Raw genomic sequence first — 15,904 nt, forward strand, 5'->3', positions numbered from 1 at the left:
GTGATTCTCAAATTGTAATGTCAGGCAAGTCATATGTAGATACAGAATTAGATATAAGACAAGTTCCCCAGATATAATCTATTGTTACATAGGTCCCCGCATACTTCCTTATATCCCTGATACATGTCCATAATTCCATCATTGTAAACATCTCACAGGCGTCCTGCGCATACAGTTTACTCTGTATATTGACACTTGAATAAATTAAGAAAAGAGTTTTGCGGTTGATGAGAACGTCCATTATTACAGGTAATTCTTTGGCAAAGGAGAGTTGGCTTTTCCAAGCAATACGCCTCATCAAGCCGATTGTCCAATACCAACCAACAGTGCTATCAGAAACATCAGATTTCCACAAATGAAGATTATAAGCGCCGTCAATTCAGTCTGCAAAAACAACAGAAAATGGATTAAGTATTTATAGGACCTCTAGATTTGACAACACTAATTCCACATCTTATCTTCAATATATGGAGAAGTTGGGATTTATTTTTTTTTTATCATTCCTAGATTTTTCACAAGGATAGCTTTCTTCTGTGCCACTTTATAAAATTCTATTTCTCCATATAGGATTGACCTTAGGGGAGCTGCCAGGCCTCTGGTCAACTGGTGTAGTATATGTGCTAGGTAGGCAGCCTGTGGCCCTACAAAACGCTCTTTGAGACTGCACAGATAGAAGAAGGGTAGGGACACGGATCTGGTAGAATTTGCCACAAAGTGTCATTCTACAAAGTGTGCTGGTAGAGTAGCTAGGACTAGAGATGAGAAAGTACTGTTTGGATCAGCCGATCCGAACAGCACGCTCCATAGAAATGAATGGATGCACCTGGTACTTCCGCTTTGACGGCGGCCGGCTGCTTAACCCCCCGCGTGCCGGCTACGCCCATTCATTTCTATGCGAGCGTGCTGTTCGGATCGGCTGATCCGAACAGTACTCGCTCATCTCTAGCTAGGACCTTATCCTCTAGATTTATACTCTTAATTCTCAAAAAGATTCTGATACTATAGAAGGAACCACATAGAACCTTAGATAATATAACAGTGTATCAGATATACTGAAACAAAGATGATTTCTATTTACTGATAAATCTAAAAAGGAACCAATATATGTAATGTCTACAGTATAGTTTTCCACTTAGTGTACGGACAACACCGATACAGTGAACAGTGACCACATAAGGTTGGAGTCACAACTCTTACTCTACATTTGGGGTTTCCGTCCCCGAATCCACTTGAAAAATGCTTTGAAGCAGGACTTTCCACTCTGCATTTTTGGGCGGAAACCTGGCGGGCCCCATTATAGTGTATGGGATCTGCGGGTTTCCCTGGGTAACCTCTTTTTAAGCGGATGGGGTTTACATTTTTTGAGTCTTCAAGAGGACCCAAAGAACGGAAACCGGGCTCAGGTGTGAAGCTAGAGAAAAAGTAAATATATGTATTAGAGATCCGGGAATCTCATACTACTCTGTAACTTTCATAGAAGGTTTCTAATGATTTACGTCACAAAGTTTTAGCATCAGAATTCATTGTCGTTCATAGACAGCATATAATAAGTGCACTGGTTCTCAATGTGTGACTCCCCAGCTAAGATACCATGTACTGCAGGCAACAAGCTGGAGAGTCAGAGGTCGGACAGTGTGCACTTAGGTGGAAGTTATTCTTTTGGATCTCAGTGCTCAACATTTAATCGATAACATAATAGCTATAATCTATAATCAAAATACAATATAGCTTACCCGATGGCTAGAATTTTCATATGTCTCTGGAAGGAAGAAAAAAAACAAAACGTGACCAATTTGTATTTATTGCAGCCATCGCATTAATGGTTAATTTTACATTTTTTAGATTTTAGTTCTAGAGTTGGAGTTCTAGGGTGCAAACTGGATCTAGAAGAGGTTTGGATTTTTTTGGAAGTCAAAGGAGAAAAGCTTTTTGCTAGTGTTCTCTCTACTAAAAACTGACATCACCAGTACCAAACATGGGACCCCCTGAGGCTAGCGATTGATGATCTTCACTTTCGTTCCTGGTAGTCCATGCACTAGATCTGAACCTGCCTGAACCATGCCTGAACCAAGGATCAGTGGTAGGAAAGCATAGTTGATTTTTTAAAATTTTACACCAACTTTGACTCCCAGTGAGTTTTGCTTTTATCCCCTTTAACTCACACAGAGGAGCTTCACCCCCAACACCCATCGCCCCAGTGCTACTGTTAGTGATCAACTGATTTAAGGATCTATGGAGCTTGGACAAATGCTACGGCCTCTTAGTATTTCATTTCAACCTCACGACAAAATTGCAGCATGGCCAATGGATGTCAATGGCCTGAGAAGAGGAAGTGGAGCTCACCAAAGTGCTGCAAGTTCTTCAAACAGTTGATCAGTGGGGGTCCTGGATTTCAGCCTTTACTAATCTAATACTAATAAATAGGATATATCCCTCATACAGGTCATCAATATCAGAATGCTGAAAAACCTCTTTATGCCACAATTATTCAATATTAGAGATTAATAATATTACTAACCATTTGATTTTAGGCGCACGTTTGTTTCCAGGATAATATAGAAAAGGACTTCCCATGCAAAGAATCCTCCCATGACTTTGGGCAGCCATTGGTTTGTTGATGAATCCACAAGAGTAAGGCCAAGAAAGATGGCGGCCACTAGGATCAGCGAGAACATGGCATGATTAGGTATGGGAGGAAGAAAGTCATTTAGAATTAAGATCCTATGATAATGAATTCAAAAATATTACAATCTTTATACTACATAGTATGATCTTGGTAGGTTATATTTTGGTCTTACCTGCTAGGATCTTTATTACAAGTGCATTTATAGCATGTCCCCAGTTGAAGATAAAACGTCTGTAATTACAACAACGAACATACATTTAGAAGCTTCATTCTGGGATACACCATCATCAACAATACATTTTATAGAGGACCGGTTATGTCCGCTGACAAGTCTGTCCCTGCATTCCCATTTGTGGGGACAAAGGATTGGGCATGTCCAACACCCCTATAGACAAGCAAGTTGGCCAATTCCTTTGAAATTATCATTTTCTCCCTCAAAGCTATGCAGGTATTGTATATAAATATAACAATCAAAGAACTTCCGAATGAGATTTACCTTTCATGCTTTGGATCTGGGCGGAAAAACGCAAAGATGGGTTGAAAGAAGGACAATATCATAACTATGACGCCAAGGACTGGATGTGCCCCCTGTAAAGAAGAAGAGCAGAGTCGGGATGAACTTTTATTATTATTATAACGTCTTCCAAGCATAGGCATGATTTTGGATCTGCTTGTATTTATATTATTCCCCTATCTGGAGGGGGAGGGGGGTTCAGAGGCCCTTATTATATAAATGTAAGCCCCACCCCAATAATATTGTAATACGAAATGTATTATTATGAACATGTTAAAAACTATTGAGTTATATTCTGATGTAAAATATTTGCGTACTTCGTCACAGTCAGTTTGTCATGGAACTGCCCTGCAAGTGCAACCCGAAAAAGGGGTGTGTTTTGAGTAAAACTGACTATTAGGCAGAATAGGTGAGGCTTAAAGAAGTCAACCACTAGAGATGAGCGAACAGTAAAATGTTTGAGGTTCGATATTCGTTTCGAGTAGCCCCTCAATATTCGACTACTCGAATCGAATATCGAACCCTATTATGGTCTATGGGGGGAAAATTCTCGTTTCAGGGGTAGGCAACGTTCGATCAAATTATACTTACCAAGTCCACGAGTGAGGGTCGGGCTGGATCCTCCGAGAAGTCTTCTCCGTGCAGCGTCCCCGCGGTGTCTTCCGGCTCTTCATTCACTCTGCCAGGCATCGGGCCTGGGCAGATCAGACTGCGCATGCTCGCACTACAAGCGGACATGCGCAGTCGGCTCTGCCCAGGCCCGATGCCTGGCAGAGTGAATTCAGAGCCGGAAGACGCCGCGGGGAAGCTGCACGGAGAAGACTTCTAAAGGTAGGAGAAGAACCAGCGTTGATTGGCCGACTGTATAGCATTCGGCCAATCAATGCTGGTTCTGCATCGAACTTTTACATTCGAATAGCGAGTGGTACTCGATCGAGTACGAGTATTTCAAATACCGTAGTATTCGATCGAATACCTACTCGATCGAGTACTATTTGCTCATCTCTATCAACCACCACTAAATCCACCTTTAAAACACCTACATGCCAGACATTGCCACAAGAAACCTTTGTTGGCCAAGTTCAATTTTGCTGCAGAGAAATTCAACTTTTATTCTATATACAAATGAGCTGTTTGGTGCACTTGGGGCAGGGCAATACCAGCTGGAGTACCATCTTCAGGTGTAGTTGCTGAAAATCGGTGTCCAGGGGTAATGTCAGTCTTTCTATTTTGCGGTGCTATTGGGTGGCGACGACAAAAGAAAATGGGTGCTCTGGCAGGAGCGGTGCCACCTGAAGTGCACTGAGCAGCTCATATTCATATGAAATAAAACCTGAATTTATTAGCAGCAATACTGGTATATTCACTAGACCACTAACTAGGCCTGCAACACCATATAAGTGCTTAGTGGTGGTAGAATCCGTATAAAGTTTCACACTTTTAAACTCCCGGGCCAGGAGGAATGCGTTTGCATAGGACGCTACAGACCAGTAAATTTCCCAATTTAATTTCGGATGCAGTTCATATTCTTGGTAGGCGCTCTATATTCATGTAGTATTTTTTACGTTATTACTAGAGATGAGCGAACAGTGTTCTATCGAACTCATGTTCGATCGGATATTAGGCTGTTCGGCATGTTCGAATCGAATCGAACACCGCGTGGTAAAGTGCGCCATTACTCGATTCCCCTCCCACCTTCCCTGGCGCCTTTTTTGCTCCAATAACAGCGCAGGGTAGGTGGGACAGGAACTACGACACCGGTGACGTTGAGAAAAGTAGGCAAAACCCATTGGCTGCCGAAAACATGTGACCTCTAATTTAAAAGAACAGCGCCGCCCAGGTTCGCGTCATTCTGAGCTTGCAATTCACCGAGGACGGAGGTTTCCGTCCAGCTAGCTAGGGCTTAGATTCTGGGTAGGCAGGGACAGGCTAGGATAGGAAGGAGAAGACAACCAACAGCTCTTGTAAGAGCTAAATTCCAGGGAGAAGCTTGTCAGTGTAACGTGGCACTGACGGGCTCAATCGCCGCAACCCAGCTTTCCCAGGATCCTGAATGGAATACACTGTCAGTGTATTCCCGTATACCCGATATATACCCCGATACCCGTTCCAACGGTGTGCCCCCCCACCTTCACCCCAGAAATACCCTGCAAGTCCCCTAGCAATAGAATTGGGGCTATATACACCCACTATTTTTGCTACTGCCATATAGTGCCATTGTCTGACTGGGAATTCAAAGAATATATTGGGAATACAAATACCCTCATTTCTTGCTACTGCCATATAGTGCCAGTGTCTGACTGGTAATTCAAAGAATATATTGGGGTTACGTGCACCCACAATTTTTACTACTGGTATACAGTGCCATTGTCTGACTGGGAATTCAAAGAATATATTGGGAATACAAATACCCTCATTTCTTGCTACTGCCATATAGTGCCAGTGTCTGACTGGGAATTCAAAGAATATATTGGGGTTACGTGCACCCACAATTTTTACTACTGGTATACAGTGCCATTGTCTGACTGGGAATTCAAAGAATATATTGGGAATACAAATACCCTCATTTCTTGCTACTGCCATATAGTGCCAGTGTCTGACTGGGAATTCAAAGAATATATTGGGGTTACGTGCACCCACAATTTTTACTACTGGTATACAGTGCCATTGTCTGACTGGGAATTCAAAGAATATATTGGGAATACAAATACCCTCATTTCTTGCTACTGCCATATAGTGCCAGTGTCTGACTGGGAATTCAAAGAATATATTGGGGTTACGTGCACCCACAATTTTTACTACTGGTATACAGTGCCATTGTCTGACTGGGAATTCAAAGAATATATTGGGAATACAAATACCCTCATTTCTTGCTACTGCCATATAGTGCCAGTGTCTGACTGGGAATTCAAAGAATATATTGGGGTTACGTGCACCCACAATTTTTACTACTGGTATACAGTGCCATTGTCTGACTGGGAATTCAAAGAATATATTGGGGTTATAAATACCCTCATTTCTTGCTACTGCCATATAGTGCCAGTTTCTGACTGGTAATTCAAAGAATATATTGTGGTTACGTGCACCCACAATTTTTACTACTGGTATACAGTGCCATTGTCTGACTGGGAATTCAAAGAATATATTGGGGTTATAAATACCCTCATTTCTTGCTACTGCCATATAGTGCCAGTTTCTGACTGGTAATTCAAAGAATATATTGTGGTTACGTGCACCCACAATTTTTACTACTGGTATACAGTGCCATTGTCTGACTGGGAATTCAAAGAATATATTGGGAATACAAATACCCTCATTTCTTGCTACTGCCATATAGTGCCAGTGTCTGACTGGGAATTCAAAGAATATATTGGGGTTACGTGCACCCACAATTTTTACTACTGGTATACAGTGCCATTGTCTGACTGGGAATTCAAAGAATATATTGGGAATACAAATACCCTCATTTCTTGCTACTGCCATATAGTGCCAGTGTCTGACTGGGAATTCAAAGAATATATTGGGGTTACGTGCACCCACAATTTTTACTACTGGTATACAGTGCCATTGTCTGACTGGGAATTCAAAGAATATATTGGGAATACAAATACCCTCATTTCTTGCTACTGCCATATAGTGCCAGTGTCTGACTGGGAATTCAAAGAATATATTGGGGTTACGTGCACCCACAATTTTTACTACTGGTATACAGTGCCATTGTCTGACTGGGAATTCAAAGAATATATTGGGAATACAAATACCCTCATTTCTTGCTACTGCCATATAGTGCCAGTGTCTGACTGGGAATTCAAAGAATATATTGGGGTTACGTGCACCCACAATTTTTACTACTGGTATACAGTGCCATTGTCTGACTGGGAATTCAAAGAATATATTGGGGTTATAAATACCCTCATTTCTTGCTACTGCCATATAGTGCCAGTGTCTGACTGGGAATTCAAAGAATATATTGGGGTTACGTGCACCCACAATTTTTACTACTGGTATACAGTGCCATTGTCTGACTGGGAATTCAAAGAGTATATTGGGAATACAAATACCCTCATTTCTTGCTACTGCCATATAGTGCCAGTTTCTGACTGGTAATTCAAAGAATATATTGGGGTTACGTGCACCCACAATTTTTACTACTGGTATACAGTGCCATTGTCTGACTGGGAATTCAAAGAATATATTGGGAATACAAATACCCTCATTTCTTGCTACTGCCATATAGTGCCAGTGTCTGACTGGTAATTCAAAGAATATATTGTGGTTACGTGCACCCACAATTTTTACTACTGGTATACAGTGCCATTGTCTGACTGGGAATTCAAAGAATATATTGGGAATACAAATACCCTCATTTCTTGCTACTGCCATATAGTGCCAGTGTCTGACTGGGAATTCAAAGAATATATTGGGAATACAAATACCCTCATTTCTTGCTACTGCCATATAGTGCCAGTGTCTGACTGGGAATTCAAAGAATATATTGGGGTTACGTGCACCCACAATTTTTACTACTGGTATACAGTGCCAATTTCTAACTAGGAATTCAAAATGCGCAAGGCTCCCGGAAAGGGACGTGGACGAGGCCGTGGGCGAGGTCGGGGGAATGGTTCTGGGGAGCAAGGTAGCAGTGAAGCCACAGGGCGTCCCGTGCCTACTCCTGTGGGGCAGCAAGCATTGCGCCACTCCACAGTGCCAGGGTTGCTTGCCACATTAACTAAACTGCAGGGTACAAACCTTAGTAGGCCCGAGAACCAGGAACAGGTCTTGCAATGGCTGTCAGAGAACGCTTACAGCACATTGTCCAGCAGCCAGTCAGACTCTGCCTCCTCTCCTCCTATTACCCAACAGTCTTGTCTTCCTTCCTCCCAAAATTCCGAAGCTTTACAGAACAATAACCCAAACTGTCCCTGCTCCCCAGAGCTGTTCTCCGCTCCTTTCATTGTCCCTCAACCTGCCTCTCCACGTCACGATTCCACGAACCTAACAGAGGAGCATCTGTGTCCAGATGCTCAAACACTAGAGTCTCCTCCATCTCCGTTCGATTTGGTGGTGGATGACCAGCAACCCACCCTCATCGACGATGATGTGACGCAGTTGCCGTCAGGGCATCCAGTTGACCGGCGCATTGTGCGGGAGGAGGAGATGAGACAGGAGTTGGAAGAGGAAGTGGTGGATGATGAGGACACTGACCCGACCTGGACAGGGGGGATGTCAAGCGGGGAAAGTAGTGTGGATGTTGAGGCAGGTGCAGCACCAAAAAGGGTAGCTAGAGGCAGAGGCAGAGGTCAGCAGCTTAGGCGAAGCCAGGCCACACCCGGAATCTCCCAAGATGTTCCAGTTCGTACCCAGCCCCGAAAAACTCCCACCTCGAGGGCACGTTTCTCGAAGGTGTGGAGTTTTTTCAAGGAATGCGCCGAGGACAGATATAGTGTTGTCTGCACAATTTGCCTCTCGAAATTGATTAGGGGCTCTGAGAAGAGCAACCTGTCCACCACTTCAATGCGCCGTCATTTGGAATCCAAGCACTGGAATCAGTGGCAGGCAGCAACGGCAGGACAAAGGCCGCCTGCCGTTCACGCCACTGCCACTGCCTCTGCCACTGCCTCTGCCTCTGCCACTGCCACTGCTGACTGTGCTGGCGATGCACTCCAGAGGACGAGCCAGGACACCACTTCATCTGCCTCCGCCACTTTGTTGACTTCTACCTCATCCTCCCCTGGTCCTGTCTTATCTCCTTCTCCTGCACCATCAAAGGCACCATCAGGCGTTTCTTTACAACAACCCACCATCTCTCAGACATTGGAGCGGCGGCAGAAATACACTGCTAACCACCCACACGCGCAAGCCTTGAACGCCAACATCGCTAAACTGCTGGCCCAGGAGATGTTGGCGTTCCGGCTTGTTGAAACTCCCGCCTTCCTGGACCTGATGGCAACTGCGGCACCTCGCTATGCCGTCCCTAGCCGTCACTACTTCTCCCGGTGTGCCGTCCCCGCCTTGCACCAGCACGTGTCACTCAACATCAGGCGGGCCCTTAGTTCCGCGCTTTGCACAAAGGTCCACTTGACCACCGACGCGTGGACAAGTGCATGCGGACAGGGACGCTACATTTCACTGACGGCACACTGGGTGAATGTAGTTGAGGCTGGGACTGCTTCCCAAACTGGCCCGGTGTACCTCGTCTCCCCGCCTAACATTCCTGGCAGGGACACGAGAAGAACACCCCCCTCCTCCTCCTCCTCTACCGCCTCCTCCTCCGCCACCGCCTCCTCCTCCGCTGTTAGATTGACCCCAGCTACGAGTTGGAAACGTTGCAGCACTGGCGTTGGTAGACGTCAGCAGGCTGTGCTGAAGCTGATCAGCTTGGGGGACAGACAGCACACTGCCTCCGAGGTGAGGGATGCCCTCCTCGATGAGACGGCAATATGGTTTGAGCCGCTGCACCTGGGCCCAGGCATGGTCGTTTGTGATAACGGCCGGAACCTGGTAGCAGCTCTGGAGCTTGCCGGACTCCAACATGTTCCATGCCTGGCCCACGTCTTCAACCTAGTGGTGCAACGTTTCCTAAAGAGCTACCCCAATGTTCCAGAGCTACTGGTGAAAGTGCGGCGCATGTGCGCCCACTTTCGCAAGTCGACAGTAGCCGCTGCTAGCTTAAAATCTCTCCAGCAACGCCTGCATGTGCCACAACACCGGCTTTTGTGCGACGTCCCCACACGCTGGAACTCAACGTTTCAGATGTTGAATAGAGTGGTTGAGCAGCAGAGACCTTTGATGGAATACCAGCTACAAAACCCTAGGGTGCCACAAAGTCAGCTGCCTCAGTTTCACATCCATGAGTGGCCATGGATGAGAGACCTTTGTGACATCCTACGGGTCTTTGAGGAGTCCACAAGGAGGGTGAGCTCTGAGGATGCGATGGTGAGCCTTACAATCCCGCTCTTGTGTGTTCTGAGAGAATCCCTGATTGACATCAGGGATAACTCAGATCACACAGAGGAGTTAGGGATAGCATCCGATCCGTCACAGCTGGAGAGTAGGTCCACACATCTGTCCGCTTCACTGCGTTTAATGGAGGAGGAGGAGGAGGAGGAGGAAGAAGAGTTGTCCGATGATGTGATGGTGATACAGGAGGCTTCCGGGCAACTTCGAATCGTCCCATTGTTGCAGCGCGGATGGGTAGACATGGAGGATGAGGAGGAAATGGAGATTGAACTTTCCGGTGGGGCCAGAGGAGTCATGCCAACTAACACTGTGGCAGACATGGCTGAGTTCATGTTGGGGTGCTTTACAACCGACAAGCGTATTGTCAAAATCATGGAGGACAACCAGTACTGGATCTTTGCTATCCTTGACCCCCGGTATAAAAACAACATCTCGTCTTTTATTCCGGTAGAGGGGAGGGCCAATCGCATCAATGCTTGCCACAGGCAATTGGTGCAGAATATGATGGAGATGTTTCCAGCATGTGACGTTGGCGGCAGGGAGGGCAGTTCCTCCAGTAGGCAACCAAGTTCTCACCGGTCCACACAAACGAGGGGCACACTGTCTAAGGTCTGGGACACCTTGATGGCACCCCCTCGCCAAAGTGCCGCCACGGAGGGTCCTAGTGTCACCAGGCGTGAGAAGTATAGGCGCATGTTGCGGGAATACCTTTCCGACCACAGCCCTGTCCTCTCCGACCCCTCTGCGCCCTACACGTATTGGGTGTCGAAGTTGGACCTGTGGCTTGAACTTGCCCTATATGCCTTGGAGGTGCTGTCCTGTCCTGCCGCCAGCGTCCTATCTGAGAGGGTGTTCAGTGCAGCCGGTGGCATCATCACTGACAAGCGCACCCGTCTGTCAGCTGAGAGTGCCGACCGGCTCACTTTGATAAAAATGAACCACCACTGGATAGAGCCTTCATTTTTGTGCCCACCTGTGTAAAGCACCCCAACATGAAACTCCATGTCTGTACTCAACCTCTCCAATTCCTCCGCATCCTCATACTCATCCACCATAAGCGTTGCACAATTCTGCTAATACTAGGCTCCCTCCAACATGATTTCCCCCAACTCTGCTGGTTAGAGGCTCCCTCCACCCTGATTTCCACCAACTCTGCTGGTTAGAGGCTCCCTCCACCCTGCTTTCCCACAACTCTGCTGGTTAGAGGCTCCCTCCACCATGAATTTGCCCAAACTGGGCTGTTTAGAGGCTCCCTCCACCATGAATTGGTCCAAACTGGGTTTTTTAGAGGCTCCCTCCACCATGAATTGGTCCAAACTGGGCTGTTTAGAGGCTCCCTCCACCATGAATTTGCCCAAACTGGGCTGTTTAGCGGCTCCCTCCACCATTAATTGGTCCAAACTGGGCTGGTTAGAGGCTCCCTCCACCATGAATTTGCCCAAACTGGGCTGTTTAGAGGCTCCCTCCACCATGAATTTGCCCAAACTGGGCTGGTTAGAGGCTCCCTCCACCATGAATTGGTCCAAACTGGGTTTTTTAGAGGCTCCCTCCACCATGAATTTGCCCAAACTGGGCTGTTTAGAGGCTCCCTCCACCATGAATTGGTCCAAACTGGGCTGTTTAGAGGCTCCCTCCACCATTAATTGGTCCAAACTGGGCTGGTTAGAGGCTCCCTCCACCATGAATTTCCCAAAACTTGGCTGTTTAGAGGCTCCCTCCACCATTAATTGGTCCAAACTGGGCTGGTTAGAGGCTCCCTCCACCATGAATTTGCCCAAACTGGGCTGTTTAGAGGCTCCCTCCACCATGAATTGGTCCAAACTGGGTTTTTTAGAGGCTCCCTCCACCATGAATTGGTCCAAACTGGGCTGTTTAGAGGCTCCCTCCACCATGAATTTGCCCAAACTGGGCTGTTTAGCGGCTCCCTCCACCATTAATTGGTCCAAACTGGGCTGGTTAGAGGCTCCCTCCACCATGAATTTGCCCAAACTGGGCTGTTTAGAGGCTCCCTCCACCATGAATTTGCCCAAACTGGGCTGGTTAGAGGCTCCCTCCACCATGAATTGGTCCAAACTGGGGTTTTTAGAGGCTCCCTCCACCATGAATTGGTCCAAACTGGGGTTTTTAGAGGCTCCCTCCACCATGAATTGGTCCAAACTGGGCTGTTTAGCGGCTCCCTTCACCATTAATTGGTCCAAACTGGGCTGGTTAGAGGCTAACTCCACCATGAATTTGCCCAAACTGGGCTGTTTAGAGGCTCCCTCCACCATGAATTTGCCCAAACTGGGCTGGTTAGAGGCTCCCTCCACCATGAATTGGTCCAAACTGGGGTTTTTAGAGGCTCCCTCCACCATGAATTGGTCCAAACTTGGCTGTTTAGAGGCTCCCTCCACCATGAATTGGTCCAAACTGGGGTGGTTAGAGGCTCCCTCCACCATTAATTGGTCCAAACTGGGCTGGTTAGAGGCTCCCTCCACCATTAATTGGTCCAAACTGGGCTGGTTAGAGGCTCCCTCCACCATGAATTGGTCCAAACTGGGGTTTTTAGAGGCTCCCTCCACCATGAATTGGTCCAAACTTGGCTGTTTAGAGGCTCCCTCCACCATTAATTGGTCCAAACTGGGCTGGTTAGAGGCTCCCTCCACCATGAATTTGCCCAAACTGGGCTGTTTAGAGGCTCCCTCCACCATGAATTTGCCCAAACTGGGCTGTTTAGCGGCTCCCTCCACCATTAATTGGTCCAAACTGGGCTGGTTAGAGGCTCCCTCCACCATGAATTTGCCCAAACTGGGCTGTTTAGAGGCTCCCTCCACCATGAATTTGCCCAAACTGGGCTGGTTAGAGGCTCCCTCCACCATGAATTGGTCCAAACTGGGTTTTTTAGAGGCTCCCTCCACCATGAATTTGCCCAAACTGGGCTGTTTAGAGGCTCCCTCCACCATGAATTGGTCCAAACTGGGCTGTTTAGAGGCTCCCTCCACCATTAATTGGTCCAAACTGGGCTGGTTAGAGGCTCCCTCCACCATGAATTTCCCAAAACTTGGCTGTTTAGAGGCTCCCTCCACCATTAATTGGTCCAAACTGGGCTGGTTAGAGGCTCCCTCCACCATGAATTTGCCCAAACTGGGCTGTTTAGAGGCTCCCTCCACCATGAATTGGTCCAAACTGGGTTTTTTAGAGGCTCCCTCCACCATGAATTGGTCCAAACTGGGCTGTTTAGAGGCTCCCTCCACCATGAATTTGCCCAAACTGGGCTGTTTAGCGGCTCCCTCCACCATTAATTGGTCCAAACTGGGCTGGTTAGAGGCTCCCTCCACCATGAATTTGCCCAAACTGGGCTGTTTAGAGGCTCCCTCCACCATGAATTTGCCCAAACTGGGCTGGTTAGAGGCTCCCTCCACCATGAATTGGTCCAAACTGGGGTTTTTAGAGGCTCCCTCCACCATGAATTGGTCCAAACTTGGCTATTTAGAGGCTCCCTCCACCATGAATTGGTCCAAACTGGGGTGGTTAGAGGCTCCCTCCACCATGAATTTGCCCAAACTGGGCTGTTTAGCGGCTCCCTCCACCATTAATTGGTCCAAACTGGGCTGGTTAGAGGCTCCCTCCACCATGAATTTGCCCAAACTGGGCTGTTTAGAGGCTCCCTCCACCATGAATTTGCCCAAACTGGGCTGGTTAGAGGCTCCCTCCACCATGAATTGGTCCAAACTGGGTTTTTTAGAGGCTCCCTCCACCATGAATTTGCCCAAACTGGGCTGTTTAGAGGCTCCCTCCACCATGAATTGGTCCAAACTGGGCTGTTTAGAGGCTCCCTCCACCATTAATTGGTCCAAACTGGGCTGGTTAGAGGCTCCCTCCACCATGAATTTCCCAAAACTTGGCTGTTTAGAGGCTCCCTCCACCATTAATTGGTCCAAACTGGGCTGGTTAGAGGCTCCCTCCACCATGAATTTGCCCAAACTGGGCTGTTTAGAGGCTCCCTCCACCATGAATTGGTCCAAACTGGGTTTTTTAGAGGCTCCCTCCACCATGAATTGGTCCAAACTGGGCTGTTTAGAGGCTCCCTCCACCATGAATTTGCCCAAACTGGGCTGTTTAGCGGCTCCCTCCACCATTAATTGGTCCAAACTGGGCTGGTTAGAGGCTCCCTCCACCATGAATTTGCCCAAACTGGGCTGTTTAGAGGCTCCCTCCACCATGAATTTGCCCAAACTGGGCTGGTTAGAGGCTCCCTCCACCATGAATTGGTCCAAACTGGGGTTTTTAGAGGCTCCCTCCACCATGAATTGGTCCAAACTTGGCTATTTAGAGGCTCCCTCCACCATGAATTGGTCCAAACTGGGGTGGTTAGAGGCTCCCTCCACCATGAATTTGCCCAAACTTGGCTGTTTAGAGGCTCCCTCCACCATTAATTGGTCCAAACTGGGCTGGTTAGAGGCTCCCTCCACCATGAATTGGTCCAAACTGGGTTTTTTAGAGGCTCCCTCCACCATGAATTTGCCCAAACTGGGCTGTTTAGAGGCTCCCTCCACCATGAATTGGTCCAAACTGGGCTGGTTAGAGGCTCCCTCCACCATGAATTTCCCAAAACTTGGCTGTTTAGAGGCTCCCTCCACCATTAATTGGTCCAAACTGGGCTGGTTAGAGGCTCCCTCCACCATGAATTTGCCCAAACTGGGCTGTTTAGAGGCTCCCTCCACCATGAATTTGCCCAAACTGGGCTGTTTAGAGGCTCCCTCCACCATGAATTGGTCCAAACTGGGTTTTTTAGAGGCTCCCTCCACCATGAATTGGTCCAAACTGGGGTGGTTAGAGGCTCCCTCCACCATTAATTGGTCCAAACTGGGCTGGTTAGAGGCTCCCTCCACCATTAATTGGTCCAAACTGGGCTGGTTAGAGGCTCCCTCCACCATGAATTTGCCCAAACTGGGCTGGTTAGAGGCTCCCTCCACCATGAATTGGTCCAAACTGGGTTTTTTAGAGGCTCCCTCCACCATGAATTTGCCCACACTGGGCTGGTTAGAGGCTCCCTCCACCATGAATTGGTCCAAACTGGGGTTTTTAGAGGCTCCCTCCACCATGAATTTGCCCAAACTGGGGTGTTTAGAGGCTCCCTCCACCATGAATTTGCCCAAACTCTGCTGGTTAGAGGCTCAATCCACCCTGATTTTCAAAACAAATGTTGGTGCCAACCTCAACTTACTACAAGGGCCAAATTCACTGCTGGTGACAAGCTCTCCTCACTGCAAGTGCCAAATACACATGTTTCAAGGTGTTTTCCTACTGTCAGAGAGGTGGTATTGAGTGTGTAAAGTGTGTAGTTGTTAGGCTGTGATGTTGGGGTAATAGAGGGTCTTTGGTGTGTTAGATGCCCCCAGACATGCTTCCCCTGCTGTCCCAGTGTCATTCCAGAGGTGTTGGCATCATTTCCTGGGGTGTCATAGTGGACTTGGTGACCCTCCAGACACGGATTTGGGTTTCCCCCTTAACGAGTATCTGTTCCCCATAGACTATAATGGGGTTCGAAACCCATTCGAACACACGAACATTGAGCGGCTGTTCGAATCGAATTTCGAACCTCGAACATTTTAGTGTTCGCTCATCTCTAGTTATTACTTCACTTTTTGGTAGGTAATACTTACACCACTCCAGTCACCGGCATTAACAAACACCATAATGAAGGCTATGATGGTCAGAATCACGGTTAATATCATGAGGTAGAAATGAGCCTGTAGACAGAACACAAAGCTATGATGTAAAAATCAGGACATACTCTACAATGAACGCCCACATGGACAACA

General features: G+C 47.3%; 1 protein-coding gene across 1 annotated transcript in view; it reads right to left on the reverse strand.

Moving 5' to 3' along the window:
- Positions 1-297: 297 nt before the first annotated feature.
- The window catches only part of LOC142217904 (putative ferric-chelate reductase 1), a 32,231-nt gene continuing 16,624 nt past the window's right edge, over positions 298-15,904 (reverse strand). The window contains exons 11-16 of the mRNA XM_075286225.1: positions 15,746-15,832; positions 3,123-3,214; positions 2,799-2,857; positions 2,519-2,656; positions 1,734-1,759; positions 298-384 (exon numbers count right to left, since the gene is read on the reverse strand). Coding sequence (XP_075142326.1) covers positions 298-384; positions 1,734-1,759; positions 2,519-2,656; positions 2,799-2,857; positions 3,123-3,214; positions 15,746-15,832 — 489 coding nt within the window. The remainder of the gene's footprint in view (positions 385-1,733; positions 1,760-2,518; positions 2,657-2,798; positions 2,858-3,122; positions 3,215-15,745; positions 15,833-15,904) is intronic.

Source organism: Leptodactylus fuscus, chromosome 9, assembly GCF_031893055.1.
Source record: "Leptodactylus fuscus isolate aLepFus1 chromosome 9, aLepFus1.hap2, whole genome shotgun sequence".
Classification (NCBI taxonomy): domain Eukaryota; kingdom Metazoa; phylum Chordata; class Amphibia; order Anura; family Leptodactylidae; genus Leptodactylus; species Leptodactylus fuscus.